The 15,665-nt window shown below is 36.6% G+C and overlaps 1 protein-coding gene across 3 annotated transcripts in view; it reads left to right on the top strand.

Annotated features, from left to right (window-relative positions):
* Positions 1-15,665, top strand: part of limk1a (LIM domain kinase 1a) — a 68,026-nt gene that overhangs the window by 36,112 nt on the left and 16,249 nt on the right. For 2 of the 3 annotated variants that reach the window (XM_038284013.1, XM_038284014.1), the window contains one exon: positions 15,531-15,640. In XM_038284013.1, the coding sequence (XP_038139941.1) occupies positions 15,531-15,640 (110 nt within the window). Of the gene's footprint in view, positions 1-10,439; positions 10,663-15,530; positions 15,641-15,665 lie in introns of those variants that run through there. The other variant, XM_038284015.1, reaches the window with a different exon arrangement.

Raw genomic sequence — 15,665 nt, 5'->3', positions numbered from 1 at the left:
TCTCCGTTGTGTTCATTTTCAATCATCTCGTCGTCCATACTACTATGCTAACGCCACCGCCACCAAGCTGCAACGATTTGCTGATAATGAATACCGCCGAATCTGTCGATTCATCTTGTAGTGGTGCGTCAAATGCAACGTAGATTCCCATCCAATTAGATTGAATTTGGTATTGATGACGTGAAAAATAATAACGGTAACTCCATTGAAATGATTCAAAACTAAAGTAACAAGTCAATTTTTTAAAATGTAAGGAGTAGAAAGTACAGATATTTATGTAAAAATGTAAGGAGTAGAAGTAAAAAGTCGGCATAAAAATAAGTAGTAAAGTAAAGTAAAAATATCAGAAAAATCTACTTGAGTACAGTAACGAAGTATTTGTACTTCGTTACTTCCCATCTCTGGGTATCATGTGTAAGTACATACAACAAATAAGTCACAAGCATCATCATAATATCTTTGAATGCAATGAGAAAGAGCTGCTTGGATACAACGTTTAATAAATTGTTATATTTGAAGTGTGAGGCGTTTATGCTCTGCACTTTGATCATATAGGTAACTGGAATTCAGATGCAGTCAGTGCCTAGACCTGATCTGTGTGTGGTTGAGAGAGTAGCGATAACAAAATGATGGGAACATTGTGCAATGCTAAAAAGAAAGGGACGTTTTTAGAAAATTTGCCTTAAAGTATCACAATGAAATACTTTCCTGATATCATGCTGCTCTAGTTTTAGCTTGGCTTTATTTTTTCAGACTCCTCTTACCTTTTGAAGTAGTAAATCACTGTAATATTTACTAACGATTATTTTGCGAAAAATTTATCTGTTGATTATTTTTTTTCAATGAATCGATTAATAACCAGAGCAAAAGGCTCCTTAAAGAAGATTTTTTTATACAGGTGCTGGTCATAAAATTAGAATATCATGAAAAAGTAGATTGATTTCAGTAATTCCATTTAAAAAGTGAAACTTGTATATTATATTCATACATTACATACAAACTCATATATTTCAGATGTTTATTTTGTTTAATTTTGATGATTACAAATGACAACAAATGAAAATCTCAAATTCATCATATCAGAAAATTAGAATATTACTGAAGACCAATAAAAACAAAGGATTTATAGAAATGTTGGCCAACTGAAAAGTATGAACATGAAAAGTATGAGCATGTACAGCACTCAGTATTTAGTTGGGCCTCCTTTGGCCTGTATTACTGCAGCAATGCGGCGTGGCATGGAGTCGATCAGTCTGTGGCACTGCTCAGGTGTTATGATAGCCCAGGTTGCTCTAATAGTGGCTTTTAGCTCTTCTGAATTGTTGGGTCTGGTGTATTGCATCTTCTTCTTCACAATACCCCATAGATTTTCTATGGGGTTAAGGTCAGGAGAGTTTGCTGGCCAATTAAGAACAGGGATACCATGGTCCTTCAACCAGGTACTGGTAGCTTTGGCACTGTGTGCAGGTGCCAAGTCCTGTTGGAAAAGGAAATCTGCATCTCCAAAAAGTTGGTCAGCTGCAGGAAGCATGAAGTGCTCTAAAACTTCCTGGTATGTGGCTGCGTTGACCCTGGACCTCAGAAAACACAATGGACCAACACCAGCAGATGACATGGCACCCCAAACCATCACTGACTGTGGAAACTTTACACTGGACTTCAAGCAACGTGGATGAAGTGCCTCTCTTCTTTTCCTCCAGACTCTGGGACCTTGATTTCCAGAGGAAATGCAAAATTTACTTTCATCAGAGAACATGACTTTGGACCACTCACCAGCAGTCCAGTCCTGTTTCTCTTTAGCCCAGGCAAGACGCTTCTGACGCTGTCTGTGGTTCAAGAGTGGCTTGACACAAGGAATGCGACAGCAGAAACCCATGTCTTTCATACGTCTGTGTGTGGTGGTTCTTGAAGCACTCACTCCAGCTGCAGTCCACTCTTTGTGAATCTCCCCCACATTTTTGAATGGGTTTTGTTTCACAATCCTCTCCAGGGTGCGGTTATCTCTCTTGCTTGTACACTTTTTTCGACCACATCTTTTCCTTCCCTTCGCCTCTCTATTAATGTGCTTGGACACTGAGCTCTGTGAACAGCCAGCCTCTTTAGCGATGACCTTTTGTGTCTTGCCCTCCTTGTGCAAGGTGTCGATGGTCGTCTTTTGGACAACTGTCAAGTCAGCAGTCTTCCCCATGATTGTGTAGCCTATAGAACTAGACTGAAAGACCATTTAAAGGCTTTTGCAGGTGGTTTGAGTTAATTAGCTGATTAGAGTGTGGCACCAGGGGCCATCAATTTTGAACCTTTTCACAATATTCTAATTTTCTGATATGATAAATTTGAGATTTTCATTTGTTGTCATTTGTAATCATCAAAATTAAACAAAATAAACATCTGAAATATATGAGTTTGTATGTAATGTATGAATATAATATACAAGTTTCACTTTTTAAATGGAATTACTGAAATCAATCTACTTTTTCATGATATTCTAATTTTATGACCAGCACCTGTAGAATTAAACCAACTGAAACTTTTCTAGTTGAGGAGTTCTGGGTAAATCATATTGAGAGAAGAAAACATTTTTTTTTAAATCTTAAATACAACTTGTTTTTATATTGCTTTACAATTTTGGTATAATTACTGCTCTAAGTGGGTTGCTCTTTCAGCTAAATGCATGTTTTACAGTCTCTACACCCCAGTTGACGATTAATCGATTACTAAATTATTGGATGATTATTTCAATAATCGATTTATTAGATTAATTGTATCAGCTGTAGTAATATTTAACTATTATAATAAACTCTATTGCTGATTGTCAAAAACGACCGAGTAACTCCAGTTCACCTTTAGACATTAGATATGTAATTTATTTGCATGTTAGAGGGAGATTCAACACCTTAATTGATAGAGCTGAATGATTTGCCAAAAATCTAAAATGCGAATATCTTTCACCAAAACTGAGCTTTTATGTTCGATTTTCCTTTTTTTTTTTTTTTTTTCTTAACTCCAAGCTTGAAGAAGTTTCACCCCAGGCTTTTGGTTTTTGAAAGCCTGCTTACACAGAGTCCATTGTTAGAGGACTTTACTGTAACCATTGAGTGTAAAACTGTTTACTTTTACTTGCATGCATGGACCTGCAAGCTAGCTGCAAATCGCTCTACCTTTCTGTATGGCGACATCCCCACTTCAAGCATTTAACCACCGCCTAAAAGGGCTGGACAGAGAAATGTAGTGTCCTGCTTCTTTTATTTGAATATTGCATTTTGTTAAAATGTGATCTTATTGCAAAAGCCATTAATTTCCTTGCCCTAATTATTGAATGTTTTTTTTTCATGTTTCATCGTATCAAAATGTATGACATAAAGTATCTGAATCCTATTTGATATTTATAACCCTAATTGATTTTGAGGATCAAGATTTTAAGAATTCATTTCTCTCATTAGTATCAAAGGGGGGAAAAAAGTTGTTAAAGGATCAGGTCAGGATTCACCTATCTTTAATTTTCTTTTCTACTGAATAGTGGTTTAATTACTCTACATTTGTTTCCACTTTACCATGTAAAGCCCCCCTTGTTGTTCAGGCTGTTTTTCTAAGATTTCAGAATATTTTGTGTTGCACAATAACACTGCATAATGCGGACTGTTTGTCTGTTGGCTCAGAATGAGCCTCTTATTCTCGGCAGTGTCCGTGTTGGGTAAATAGAGAGTCATTCAGCTGGAGAAATGGCTTTCAGTTATTTACAACCTTACTGATTAATGTGCTGGTTGAAGAGTCGACTGATCTAACATGAATTATCCCCCTTTTCTGCTTTCTGTTGTCATCCAGTCAGAGCTATTGGACCTGCAACGATCTCACATTTAGTTTTAGCAAATGTTAATGATGAATCGGGAACATTTGAATTATGCAGTCTTTGGTTTGGTGTTATCAGTGTGATGCAGAGACTGTGACATTATTTAGAGTTTTTGCAACAGTTCAGCTGTCTGATGGCGGTGGGGAAGAAGCTGTTTTGGAATCTGCTGGACCTGCATCGAATGCAGCAAAGCCTCTTTCCAGAGGGCAGCAGGGAGAACAGTTCATGGTGGGGGTGTGAGGGGTCATTGATGATGTTATGGGTTCGGGACACGCAGCGCTGGGATGAAATGTCTTTAATGGAGGGAAGAGGAGCCCAGATGATCCTCTCTGCTGTTCTCACTACTCTTCTCACCTTCTTCCAGTCTGAGGCGCTGCAGCCTCCACACCGCACAGTGAGACAGCTGGTCAGAATGCTCTCTATGGTGCTTCTGTAGAAGGTGGTGAGGATGGGTGGAGGCAGGTTGGCTCTCCTCATCCTCCGCAGGAAGTAAAAGTGCTCCTGTGCCCTTTTGACCAGTGAGGTGGTGTTTAATGTCCAGGTGAGGTTGTCTGTGATGTGCACCCCCAGGAATTTGGTGCCGCTGACCACCTCTACTGCTAAGCTGATGAGCAGTGGAGTGTGGTTAGGACGGTTCCTTCTGAAGTCCAAGATGATCTCCACTTTCTTAGGTAGTAAAATAAAATATTTGTGAAATGCTTTGTGAGGATCCAATTGAAAAGTTAAAAAAAGCTTTTGTTTACCAAAAAGAACGTTGTTTTTTAATATGTTTGAGTTCATCTTCAGCTTTGACTCGCATCCAAACCGAGCAGAGGAACAGACTGGATGTAGAGAACAGCCCGGTATCTGCTGTTTTTCACACTGAGCTATCGGAGCTCATCAAAGCAGCTCTGGTTTTTTAATGATAAAAAAGTCAAACTAATTAAGTCAGTCTGACATTAACTTTTGTTCTGCATTTTGTTCCCAATTCATCACGTTTAAATGTGATTATAAGGAAGGTACTCACACAAGCTCCAGTTTTATAAATACAGGTTTATAATATGACTTAATTTTGTATTTATTTAGATTCCTTACTATCTTCCAGGCAACATATGTATGTTGTTTGTTTTTTTTGAAATGGAAAACATAAAATGCCTTAAATTTAGATGCTCAAATTAAAAGATTAAGTTAAACAATTTTTATTTTATAATCAGTTATTGTACATTCGACTTTTGTACAATCATCAATACTTTACACTGAGAGGGGTAGTCATGGTAAGACAAAATGGTATAAGGGGTACAAAAGTCAAAAAAGGATTAAAGAAAATAATAAGTTCACCCCAAAATCTCTTAATCAGTATAAAACTTATAGTAACCCATAACTGACAGCGGATTGTTTCCATCTTGCCCATTGTATAGGAAAAAAATTATATTTAAAAAGATTAATTAACTACTTTACCCAGCAGAGTCTGATCCAATCAGCAGCGACTGAAACCCAGCGCAATATTTATGTCCGCTTCGAGGTGCTCAAAATATGGGCTGATGTTTGTTTCACACTAAGAGACCAAACGGTCCGCACCTACTGTCTCAGCTTAATTTATACCTTTACTATTTTTCTTAAGATATTTACAGGTGAAGTGACCTTAATCAGGTGTTTTCACATGTCCCAGAGTCTTAAATAAGCAGCTTTGTGTATCTTCAGTCATGTAATGTCACCTTCTGTCTGGTGGTTCTCTGTGGAGATATGCCAGATTTTCTTGTTTTTCTGCGATGCAAATTGTTCTGAAACAGCAGGAGGAGGAATCAAAGTTGTTTCTGGGAAATCACAATAACTTGGAAATCTTTGAGGTATTTTATGTTCCCTTTAGAAACTCCCAAAAACTTGAGAGATTGCATCATGGTGTTTACCTCCAATGACATTCCTCTGGTTCTGGGGTTTTGTTGTACTTTCTCTTCTTTATAATATATATTTTATTTACTAAGCTATTATATGTAGAACATCTTAAGATGAAATGGATTAATTTATTTAAGTTTACTTTTATTTTGTAGTATTATTGAGTTGAATGTGGTATTATGTCATATAACAGTCATATGTTTACATTATTTCACTGCTGCTTACATTTTATCACTGCTGCACTTTAAAAATGGAAATTTCTTGATAGCTGTACTAAAAGAAATTTCTTTTTTCATACACTCTGTGTGTATAAAATGACAAAGTCTGTCTAATTCTAAGTATTTTTGAGTTAAATGCAAACCGCAGAGATGATCAAGATATTTAGTTTACTGATTCAACCTCAAACCTAATGGAAAGTCCCAGATCTACATTCTTTTTTTACTACCCCCCACTAGTATTGTGTAGCTCTGTATGACTGGGAATCTGCCTACTATTCCTGTAAATACCTCATGGTTGTTTTCTCCTCCAACTGAACACAGGGACATCTGTTGTTGAGAAATAGCTTTATTGCAATGTTTCTGGTTGTTTGTTTGAAAGAGTTGTTAGGGGGTTTCCTGAATTAGGGTCAAATTTATCACTTTTGCAACATGAAGTATGCTAACTTGTCTCCACTGCAGGGGTAGGAGGTCCATATCAAGTATATTTGTTATGTTCAACTCGCTTGACGTGTTTTCACTCGATCAGACCTTGCCTGAAATGGGCAGACTCTATGCTATCTGATATTTTTATTTTAAAACCTTCAACTGGAGACCTGTGCTGACTTTACTTCTCATTTCCTCCTCTTGGTGTGGAAACAGTGACGAAAGCGTCACCTTCTGTAGGCTGAAATCCCCCTGAGGTGTAGCTGTGGGCTGTTTCTTCAACATAATTTATGAGTCACAGATCAAATGTATCTCTACTTATATACAGAGTTTTGCAGATTTAGATAAAGACGAAACTATGAAGTGACTACTAGCTATGTAATACCTGTCTCACAGGTACTATAGACCTGTAAGACAGGTCTGTAATACATGACTTACAGCAAAACCAGAGTAATGCATGTTATCATGATGTGGGAGTACTACTTAAAGTACAATACTTTGCTTCAGAGTCTATGACTCTTTGAGTCTCTGCTTCATACTTAACTTGGCCTTGAGGTCAAGAACTCAAGGCATGACTGAATGGGGGAGTTATATTAACAATCTGAATCTCATGCAATAAGGGAGTCAGTGTGGATCCTTTGAGTAAAGGATTGTGTTATCTCCTCTTGGTTGCCTTAGTTTATGCAATTGTTTAGTTGCTATGGTAACCTACACTATGTATTATCTTTCATATTTTTTGATGGTAGCCTCCAGAATGCGGTGCACACAAGACGGCTCTATCGTCATCTTAAAGTGTGCGTCGGATTCAAATATTGGGATTTCGTAGAGCCTCGATTAATAATGGGTAATAACCTGTTGGCTGTGTCGTCAGATTGAAATATTAAACTTAAAGAGAGGATCTCCATTGTGATTGCAAATATACTTTTGGTTCTTCAATGAAACGGTTTTTCTTGATACTTTTAGATTTATTTCTGTTAGAAATTTTCACTCCACTATATTCTAATATGGCGTCTTTATTTTCTGGTTGTAGTCGCAACTGCTGTTTGAGTTGGTTTAAAAAAAGATAAAGTTAAATTCCCACCCTGGTCTGAACCTTTTTGTCATGTTTTATCTTTTATAATAATAATCAAACATTATTGATCTTACGCTGTAGAAATTAACCTCTGCATGTAACCCATCCCCTTGGAGAGCAGTGGGCTGCCACTGTGTGGCGCCTGGCGAGCAGTGTGGGGTTAAGGGTTTTGCTCAGGGACCCAGAGTGGAGGCTGTGGGAATCGAACCGGAACCTTCGCAGAGCACAAGAGCACTGCTCTAACCACTATTGGTAATGTGAACTTACTCACCCAAGTTCAGATCAAATATCTGGACATAGACACCTTCAGAAAGTAGCTCTTAGCCTGCTTCCAAATTGATATTTTCTTGTGTGAATATGAACCACGTTTAATCTAATCTGACGTCAAACAGAAAAATGTTTTGTAATGAATGAGGCAACGCAGCAGGGCTCATGATAGCTGGTGTTGATCAAAAATGAGAAGTAAAATGTTGTTAAACCTGCTCTGAATTAGCAGAGTTCATTTAGCCAAGTTGCAGTGCGAACAGCATCAAGTGAAACCCTTTTCTAGTCCAAACAAGAGGACCAAAAAACTTTCCTGATGAAAAGCCACCGATTTATTTCTTGCATACTTCAAGTCCATCTATAGACACTTGAACTTTAAAGACCTGATGCTAACCTTTGATTTGTATAAATAGTTTTAAGGTTTAACTCACTAACTGTAGCCTACAGCATGTATGGTAAATCTGATATAAAGAGGCTGAATGTACGGTTTAAGACTCTTAGAAATTAAAATTGAAGAAATTAAGTTTTATAAGAAATAGAATTTTAGCCAAATAAAAACCTGATAGAAACTAAAAAACAAATGGTTAAAGATTAGTATTTTGCAGTAAAACATCAACAAGTATACTTAGATCTTACGAGTGAAAATGAAATTAACAAATCTGAGTGGCCTATATTGCATAACGAGACAAACCTGTTGTAGAATGATTTCAGTCCTTATGGAGAATTCTCAGCACCTGATACTGATTCACAAAGAAAAAGAGAAAAAAGGAGAATGTTGCCCTAAACAATCAGCTGTTTGTCTTGAACGACTCATTTTTGTCTTGGATGGGATTGTGTCACCATAGCAGGTCCTGACGAGCTCTATGCTGGAATTGAGGTGTGTGAGACTCAGAGTGAAGCAAGGTTGCGATATCGGTTCAAGTTTTTATATCCTACATATACATTTTCCACAATTTCAATTCAGTTAAATTCAAATGGTTTAAATAATAATTTTCAATTCAAGCTGTTAAACCTGTTTTACTTTTTTCCTGCGTTTCTCAGTGTTGTCCATTTTCCAATGTAGTGTCCAGAACATCAACAATAATTTAATCACGGTTTAGTCCACCTGGATTCTGTCTCCACCACTTTAGCATGACAACCAGCAGGATGCACATGTTTGACCATCTATTAATAACTCAGACAGTTGACATGGCGAATATGTTTCAGCCTTGGTATCCTACACGCAGCTGTAGAAGTAAAGGAAATGTCTCGTTTCAGCTTACTTTATTTTAAATATGAAGCGCGTCTTTTGAAAAATGGGGAAAGTGGAAAACGGGAAGCAAAAGAACAAGAAGAACAAGCATAAAGCTATAAAAAGAAACCGGCTAGTTATTAGAAACTGCTTATTTTTAGCTGGATTGTTTATTACTCAGTTCATTTTCAAATCCTTAAAGGCGCCATACTAAGCCTTAGCAGATCACACCGACTACTAATTAGTAAAAAAAAAAATAAAAAATATTTCCTTTTTCATCATAAGTTATTTTAATACGTTTTAGTTTGTTAGAAGGTTTTCAGATCTATGTTTTGTTTATTTACGCTGCAAGAGGGTGAGATAGCACAGACCTTTTTTAATATAGCTGTAAAATTGAACAGAAAAAATAGCTGCATTTATTTTATTTTTTATCCTTTTTTTAACCTCTTTAAAGAAATATAGCATGATCAACAATTCTCACAGCCTCCTGGAAATCCTGAGATATATATCAATATTCCTTAGGTAAAAAACGCATAGAGGCAGGTATTTTTGTTATGCTAGATATGATATCAGAGCCTTTCTCTGAGATAAAATACCAAAGCTAATTTAACACCTAATGTTTGCTTCCTAACAGCAGGAAGAAAAAAAAAATTGAATTCTAGCTTTACTTAAAATTGATATGACGTTTACAAGCTTCAAGTTACATGAATGGGATTTAATGCAATTGACAATCACATGCATGGTCCTGAAAATGTTTAAGAATAAAGGAAGAAATAATAATAGAAAATAAATAAGATTAGTTGTAACTTTTCTAAGTTTTAACCGGATGAAGTATAAAACAATCTGAGGCATGTGAACACCTTCTACTCTAGTTTCTCTTCAGACTGGTTTCATTTACCCACTTATGTCACTGGAAATGACATAAGTTTAGGTCAAAGGAAGTAGTTTCAGCCCTATAAGCTATATAAACCAGATGATCATTTTCTGGACGTAACGTCCTTAAGAATCTGAAATAGACGTGTTTTTTAAAAGTAATGGGAACCTTTTTTTGTCTCTGCTGCAGTTTGCTATCTATAGTCTAAACATGGTTTTGGTTCCTGTTACCTGTTGATTCAACACTGCTGCAGTATCCTTTCAACAATAATTGTGTTATAGGGAAGATGATTCATAGGGAGAGTTAAGTGGATTATTTGAATTTGTTGAAACAGTCCTAATTAATCCATAAAAATTCTGAAGAAAGCCTGAATGAGTCTAGCAGGCTACTGGAAAATCAATGAAGAGGATGCGTGTGAGCAGATTAAGGGGAGAGGAACTTTCTACAGACAACGTCAGGGGGTAGGAGGGGTGGAGGTGGAGGTGTGTGCGCTGGAAGCAGCTGGCTGGTTAACGGGTGGGCACATGCACCCAGAGTAGGCGGTGCCAGACAGGAAACGATGAGGTCATAGCTACAGTGAGAGGGTAGATGAAGAGGAGAGGGATAGGGTGGAAGATCTTGGAGGAGGGACATTGATTCAGAGATGAGCTCAGCTGCAAAGGCGTGGGCTGCTCTCCTCCCTCCCCCTGCAGCTCTCTGGCTCTGCTCGCCTCGGCTGCTGCCAGTGTTTTGTTGTGACTGCGAGGGGGAAATGCTCGCTTCGGTAGAATGAACTAGAAGAGCGAGGACAAGACTGACATGGTGGGAGACTTGTTTTTCTGGAGCTTCTGCTGTCTCAGGCTGTGGAGACGGGATAAGAAGGTGAGGATGATCACTGCTGCTGCGCCCACTTCCTGGACGCCCTATGGATTATTTAGAGTATTCATGAGCCGGTGAGGAAGCAGGCAGGGAGGCTGACGGACACACGGTCTGCCACCTTGCTTTTGCAGAGTCACAAAGTGGTTTGAAAATTTCAAGCTGAATTCAAAATGTGATGCCGTATTTTGTAGGTCATAAAAAGTAGGCCAGTGTATCACTACAGATCTGCTTCTTTTTTCTCTCGTTTCATCGTTTCATGGACAACTAATGAGATATGGCATGCTTTCCATTTCAGATGCTCTTTTTTTATGTTTCAAAAAGTGCATTCAGTTTTGTTTTTTGCTTTTTATTTACCACTTAAGTTTGCGTTTTAGCTGCAGTGATGAGAGTCCACATTTCATTATGGTGGATGTGAGTTGCAGAGCAAGCAGTCAGAATACATGAATGCTTCCCAAAGAGGCGGCCTGTGCAAATACTGTGTTACTGTACTGTTGCTGATAGAAGGGAGTTTCCATTCAGAGGCTGTGAATGTGGCCCACTGTCTTCACTCTTCATTCCAGTTCCATTCCCCTAAATAATACCCACTGGGAATTAAAGTGAGTGCATTTGGCAGGCTTCATTTGACCTCGTGTGCTTAAACACCCTGAATCACAGCTTTCTACTGTATGTCGCCCATATTTATGTCAAGGTTTCTTCTATTATTATTATTATTATTATTATTATTATTATTATTATGCTTTCTGCCATATCTTTTTTACATAAGACTATTATTATTAGTTTAAATTAATATATTGGATCATTTGTGAGGTATAGCAGAATATGGGTACCACCAATGTAGTCTGGTTATTCACTTTATTCACATTATTTAATGTCAATACTAAGAGAAACTTCCTTTCTAGAAACTTCCTAGAGATAAGCGGCTCCTTTAGTGAAGGGGAACTAAAAATAGTTCAAGACTTAAAGGTTTTTTTTGGTTTCTCCTCTTTGAAGAAATTTATTGGTTTTAACAAATAATAGGTTCAGTTCAAATATGCGTTGCTATTAATATTTCTGATGCATTTAGATTTTGCTAAATACAACCAACAAAGATTGGGGAATTGCATGAGGAATTTGAAGAATGTCACAGTGGAACATCTGTGATCAAACTTTACTAAAACAGGAACTGAATGACAGATGACTAATATAAACAGCAACCAAGAATTAAAAATAAGACATGGAGGGGGAATTCTTGAATTACCTTTTTTTTTTTTTTTTGTCAAAATTATTTATAAGTATGCATGGTATTTAATGATAAAATATCTAAGTGACTGTTGTTTTATTTAAAGGGAAATGAAATTAAATGCATGAAATGAAAATCAACATTTTGACAACATGACAAAAAATCATGGGAGATAGATGGTGTTATAAGGGCCAAAACAATTAATAGGATTAATCGAGTATTGAAATAATCATCAAATAATTTAGTATTTAGTATAATAATTTTGATTATTGGTTAAGATTGTAAAAAAAAATATATATATATATATATATGTATTTCGTATTTAAGGTTTAAAAAAAAAAAAAAAGATTTTGTCTGTCAATATGCTGAATCCAGAACTCCTCATGTGGAAAAGTTTTAGTTTCACCTGGTTTAATTTTCTTTAAACAAATCTTTAAAGAATCTTTGGCTATCCGATTATTAATTGATTAGTCGAAAAAATAATAAACAGATTAATAGATTTTCAAAATAACCATTAGTTGCAGCCCTAGATTTTTTTCAATATAATGCTTCCCATCATCTTTGCCATTTAACCCATGGATAAGAATGTTTGGAGAGCAGAAATTTCTTCAAATGCAATTATTTCATGTATATCTACAGAAAAGAAACTCATAGAAATGTTAAAATTGCATCATATAACCATTAATATAGATCAGATGCTTCACAATGATAGTTTAACAACACTCAACTCCAACATGGAGATACATTTCTAAATAAACAATGTTTTTTCCATTTCTAAACTTAATGTTTTAAAAGCCATTTTATTTTGTTTTCTATTGTTTTCACCTTGGCTTCTGTACCATTTAAATAGACAAATACATGATTCCTAGGTTATGTTTCAAAGCTCAGTTAACAAATTGATCAGTTAACTGACTGAATGAGGAAATAATGGGATGATTTCTCAAAATTCACCCCGTTACCTTTAATATTTATTTTATCTAAAAGCTCTATTGACAGTTTTATCTCTAAAATTTTAAGTAGAGAACCTCATTTGCAGTTATAATTAAAAACAAATGTGTTACATTTTTATTTCGATCATAATGAAAGTTTTTACTCTAAACACACTACCAGAGTCATGTCTGATTAACTTTACTTTGAGTTTATCAATAACTTAACTTTCGTATTTATTCGCTTCCGTTGGTTGGTTTTGATTCAGTTCTTGTAATTTTAGAAAAAATCAGATTAAAAGTAATTTTATGTAGACTTATATTAATTAAATGAATGATCACTACATTCATAAAGCAAAGTTGGTCAATATTTAGAAATATTCTGAGTGAACTTTTCTTACCATTAATTACTGCATGCAGAGACTATAAAATAATGTTTGGTGCTCAATGATGTACTTGGTTGAAATGCCCAAATTGCCATAGATTTATAAGTGTGCTTCTTTCTTTATAAAGAACTTGTATCCTTCAAATAAATATGCCTTTTTCTATTTGCTGCAATCATACTACAAAGCTCTTGTTGTGGCGGGTTTTGCACCCTTTAGGCTAAGACCCTGGGATTCGTAGAAGAGGCTGATTTTGGTCACAGATGGAGATAAAAATGAAGAACCACAGTCATAAGCGTGATGATGAGCTCATACACACAGACACAACACACCCACTGCCCTGATGAGAAAGATCGAGATATCCAGGGTAACCAAACATGTGATGCATCTCGACTCCGTTTCATGGAAGATTCTAGTTATAATGTTTTGGTTAAAATACTTGAATCCTTGATTTGTCTTTGCATCCGTTCATCCAGAAGGGAAGGAGGTCTTTAATGAAACAGGAACAGCTGTCTGCCTCTAAATGGGTGTGTGTGCCCACATGGCAGGCAAATGGCAGCCTAAGTGACGGGCTGTGTCCAGACGACACCCTTTACACGTCCGTCCAGCTGTCCTCTCTTCCTGTCTGGTCCTTTTTTTTTTTTTTTTTTTTTTTTTTTTTTTTTTTTTTTATACATAGTTCCACCTTAAAATGACACAAAGACAGAGAGGAAATCGACATAGAAGATGCAAAGCCCAGAATTGTGACTGGATGGTTGTTAGACCTTTTTCCTCTGCTGTGTTCATAGTTAATTAATCGTTTAATTGGGCCATTTGGGGTCCTCATTAAAACTAAAGACCCTCAGTGCAGTCAGTCTTTCTCCTTTATAAACTCAATAGATTTCTGTTTGAGGTTTTTATTCATCCTCTGACCCAAACAGATGGTTATTCAGTCTCTTCTGCATGTTTGAGTTAAAGATAAAAGAAATGCAGAAAGTCTGGCTGTTCTTGTATTAAAGTGGAACGGTGCCATATTACTGCTGAGTTTCTTGGGTTTTTATTTTGGATTTGCTGAACATGTTGTAGTTGATTTCTAAACACCCATTTTATAAATTTGACTTTTTTCCCTTTTTAGCATATTCTGATTTTTCACCGTTAAAAGAAGCACTTGGGTTCAACTATCTGAATACATTAAGAATTGATCTGATGGAAAAATGACATGTTTTAATTCAAAATGCAACAATAGTTGCAGATTTCAGGAAATTTTCAGTGAAATTTAGGCCAATTTCTTAATGTATCCCTATTTATTTGTGAGACATAAATGCTTCGACTTAAGCTTTTGGTTTGAAGGTCTCAGGGCAGAGTAGAGGTATGTTTTATAAGCTGACTCCCATTGGCATTTTATTTTGTCCTGCATAGAGGCTTGACTCGCAAACTATATGGAAATTGGATGTATTAATCCATGTTGCACCTTATTAGCAACATTAGCAATGCAGAGCGTTGTAGTTGAAGGGATCCTTTGAAGGTTTGACTCTTTGAAATAAATTTCTGCCTCAGAAAGCAAAAAAATGAAATAACAAGAGCAGCCTCCAGGGAGGAACTGGCTCCTGAGGACTCTGCCTTTGGTGCTGAGCGCTGTTGCTCATGTTTAAACATTGATCCTCATTAGTATTTGAGTGGACAGTTTATGTGCATTGACAGGAGATAGATTTACCTGTAGGAGTTAAAGGAGGTTGTTGGTATTAGTGGAGGAAAGGGGTGTTTAATCAGTTGCTTTAGTGGAGGAGTCAGCAAGAATGGGCAGTGGATGTTTCAGACGTGATTTGTTTTCTTTAGAATAATTAAAATAAATAAATTATTGAAGCAAGTAATGCAATTAAAAGGGAGTGTTTGGGTCTAAATATTTGCCATTAAGGTACACTTAAAGAGTTGTTTATTTGAACTGTTTCTCCTATGTGCAAAACATAAATAGCTACAACTCCTATGCCCCCCGACCGATGAATGAGTCTCATCATCAGATCTGTCTGTGTGAATTATTTCCTCATTTCCTGCTCTGTTTTTAGAGCAATAACTCAATTCCATTTCTTGTTTACAAAACTGCCCCCAGCTTCAGTCGACATCTGGCTGCAGCAAACTGGATCTCAGAGCGTGGCGCTCAGCTTTAACGTCCGTGAACAGACCTCACCCCACTTCCCAGATCGGTCATAAAACCTTCATGTAGCTTGTAACTCATTCTGCACCAATTCTTAAGTTTGTTTTTTCCGCCTTTAATTAGACCAATGATTGGTGGTCAACATGCACCGTCGATTTATTAAATGAACAATTAAGCATTCATGTTTTGTTTTCTGTTCTTTTAAATTTCAGGTTGCAGGAGAACAGAAGTATCACCCAGAATGCTTCAGCTGTCTGAACTGCAGAGCGTTTATTGGTGATGGAGACACGTATGCTTTGGTGGAAAGGTCCAAACTTTACTGGTGAGCATCTGCTGCCTCTTGCTCT

The sequence above is a fragment of the Cyprinodon tularosa genome, unplaced genomic scaffold, assembly GCF_016077235.1.
Source record: "Cyprinodon tularosa strain WSP-4 unplaced genomic scaffold, ASM1607723v1 ctg198, whole genome shotgun sequence".
In the NCBI taxonomy this organism is placed as follows: Eukaryota; Metazoa; Chordata; class Actinopteri; order Cyprinodontiformes; family Cyprinodontidae; genus Cyprinodon; species Cyprinodon tularosa.
The sequence above is the reverse complement of the archived record's forward strand: the minus strand, read 5'-3'. Positions and strand labels throughout refer to the sequence as shown.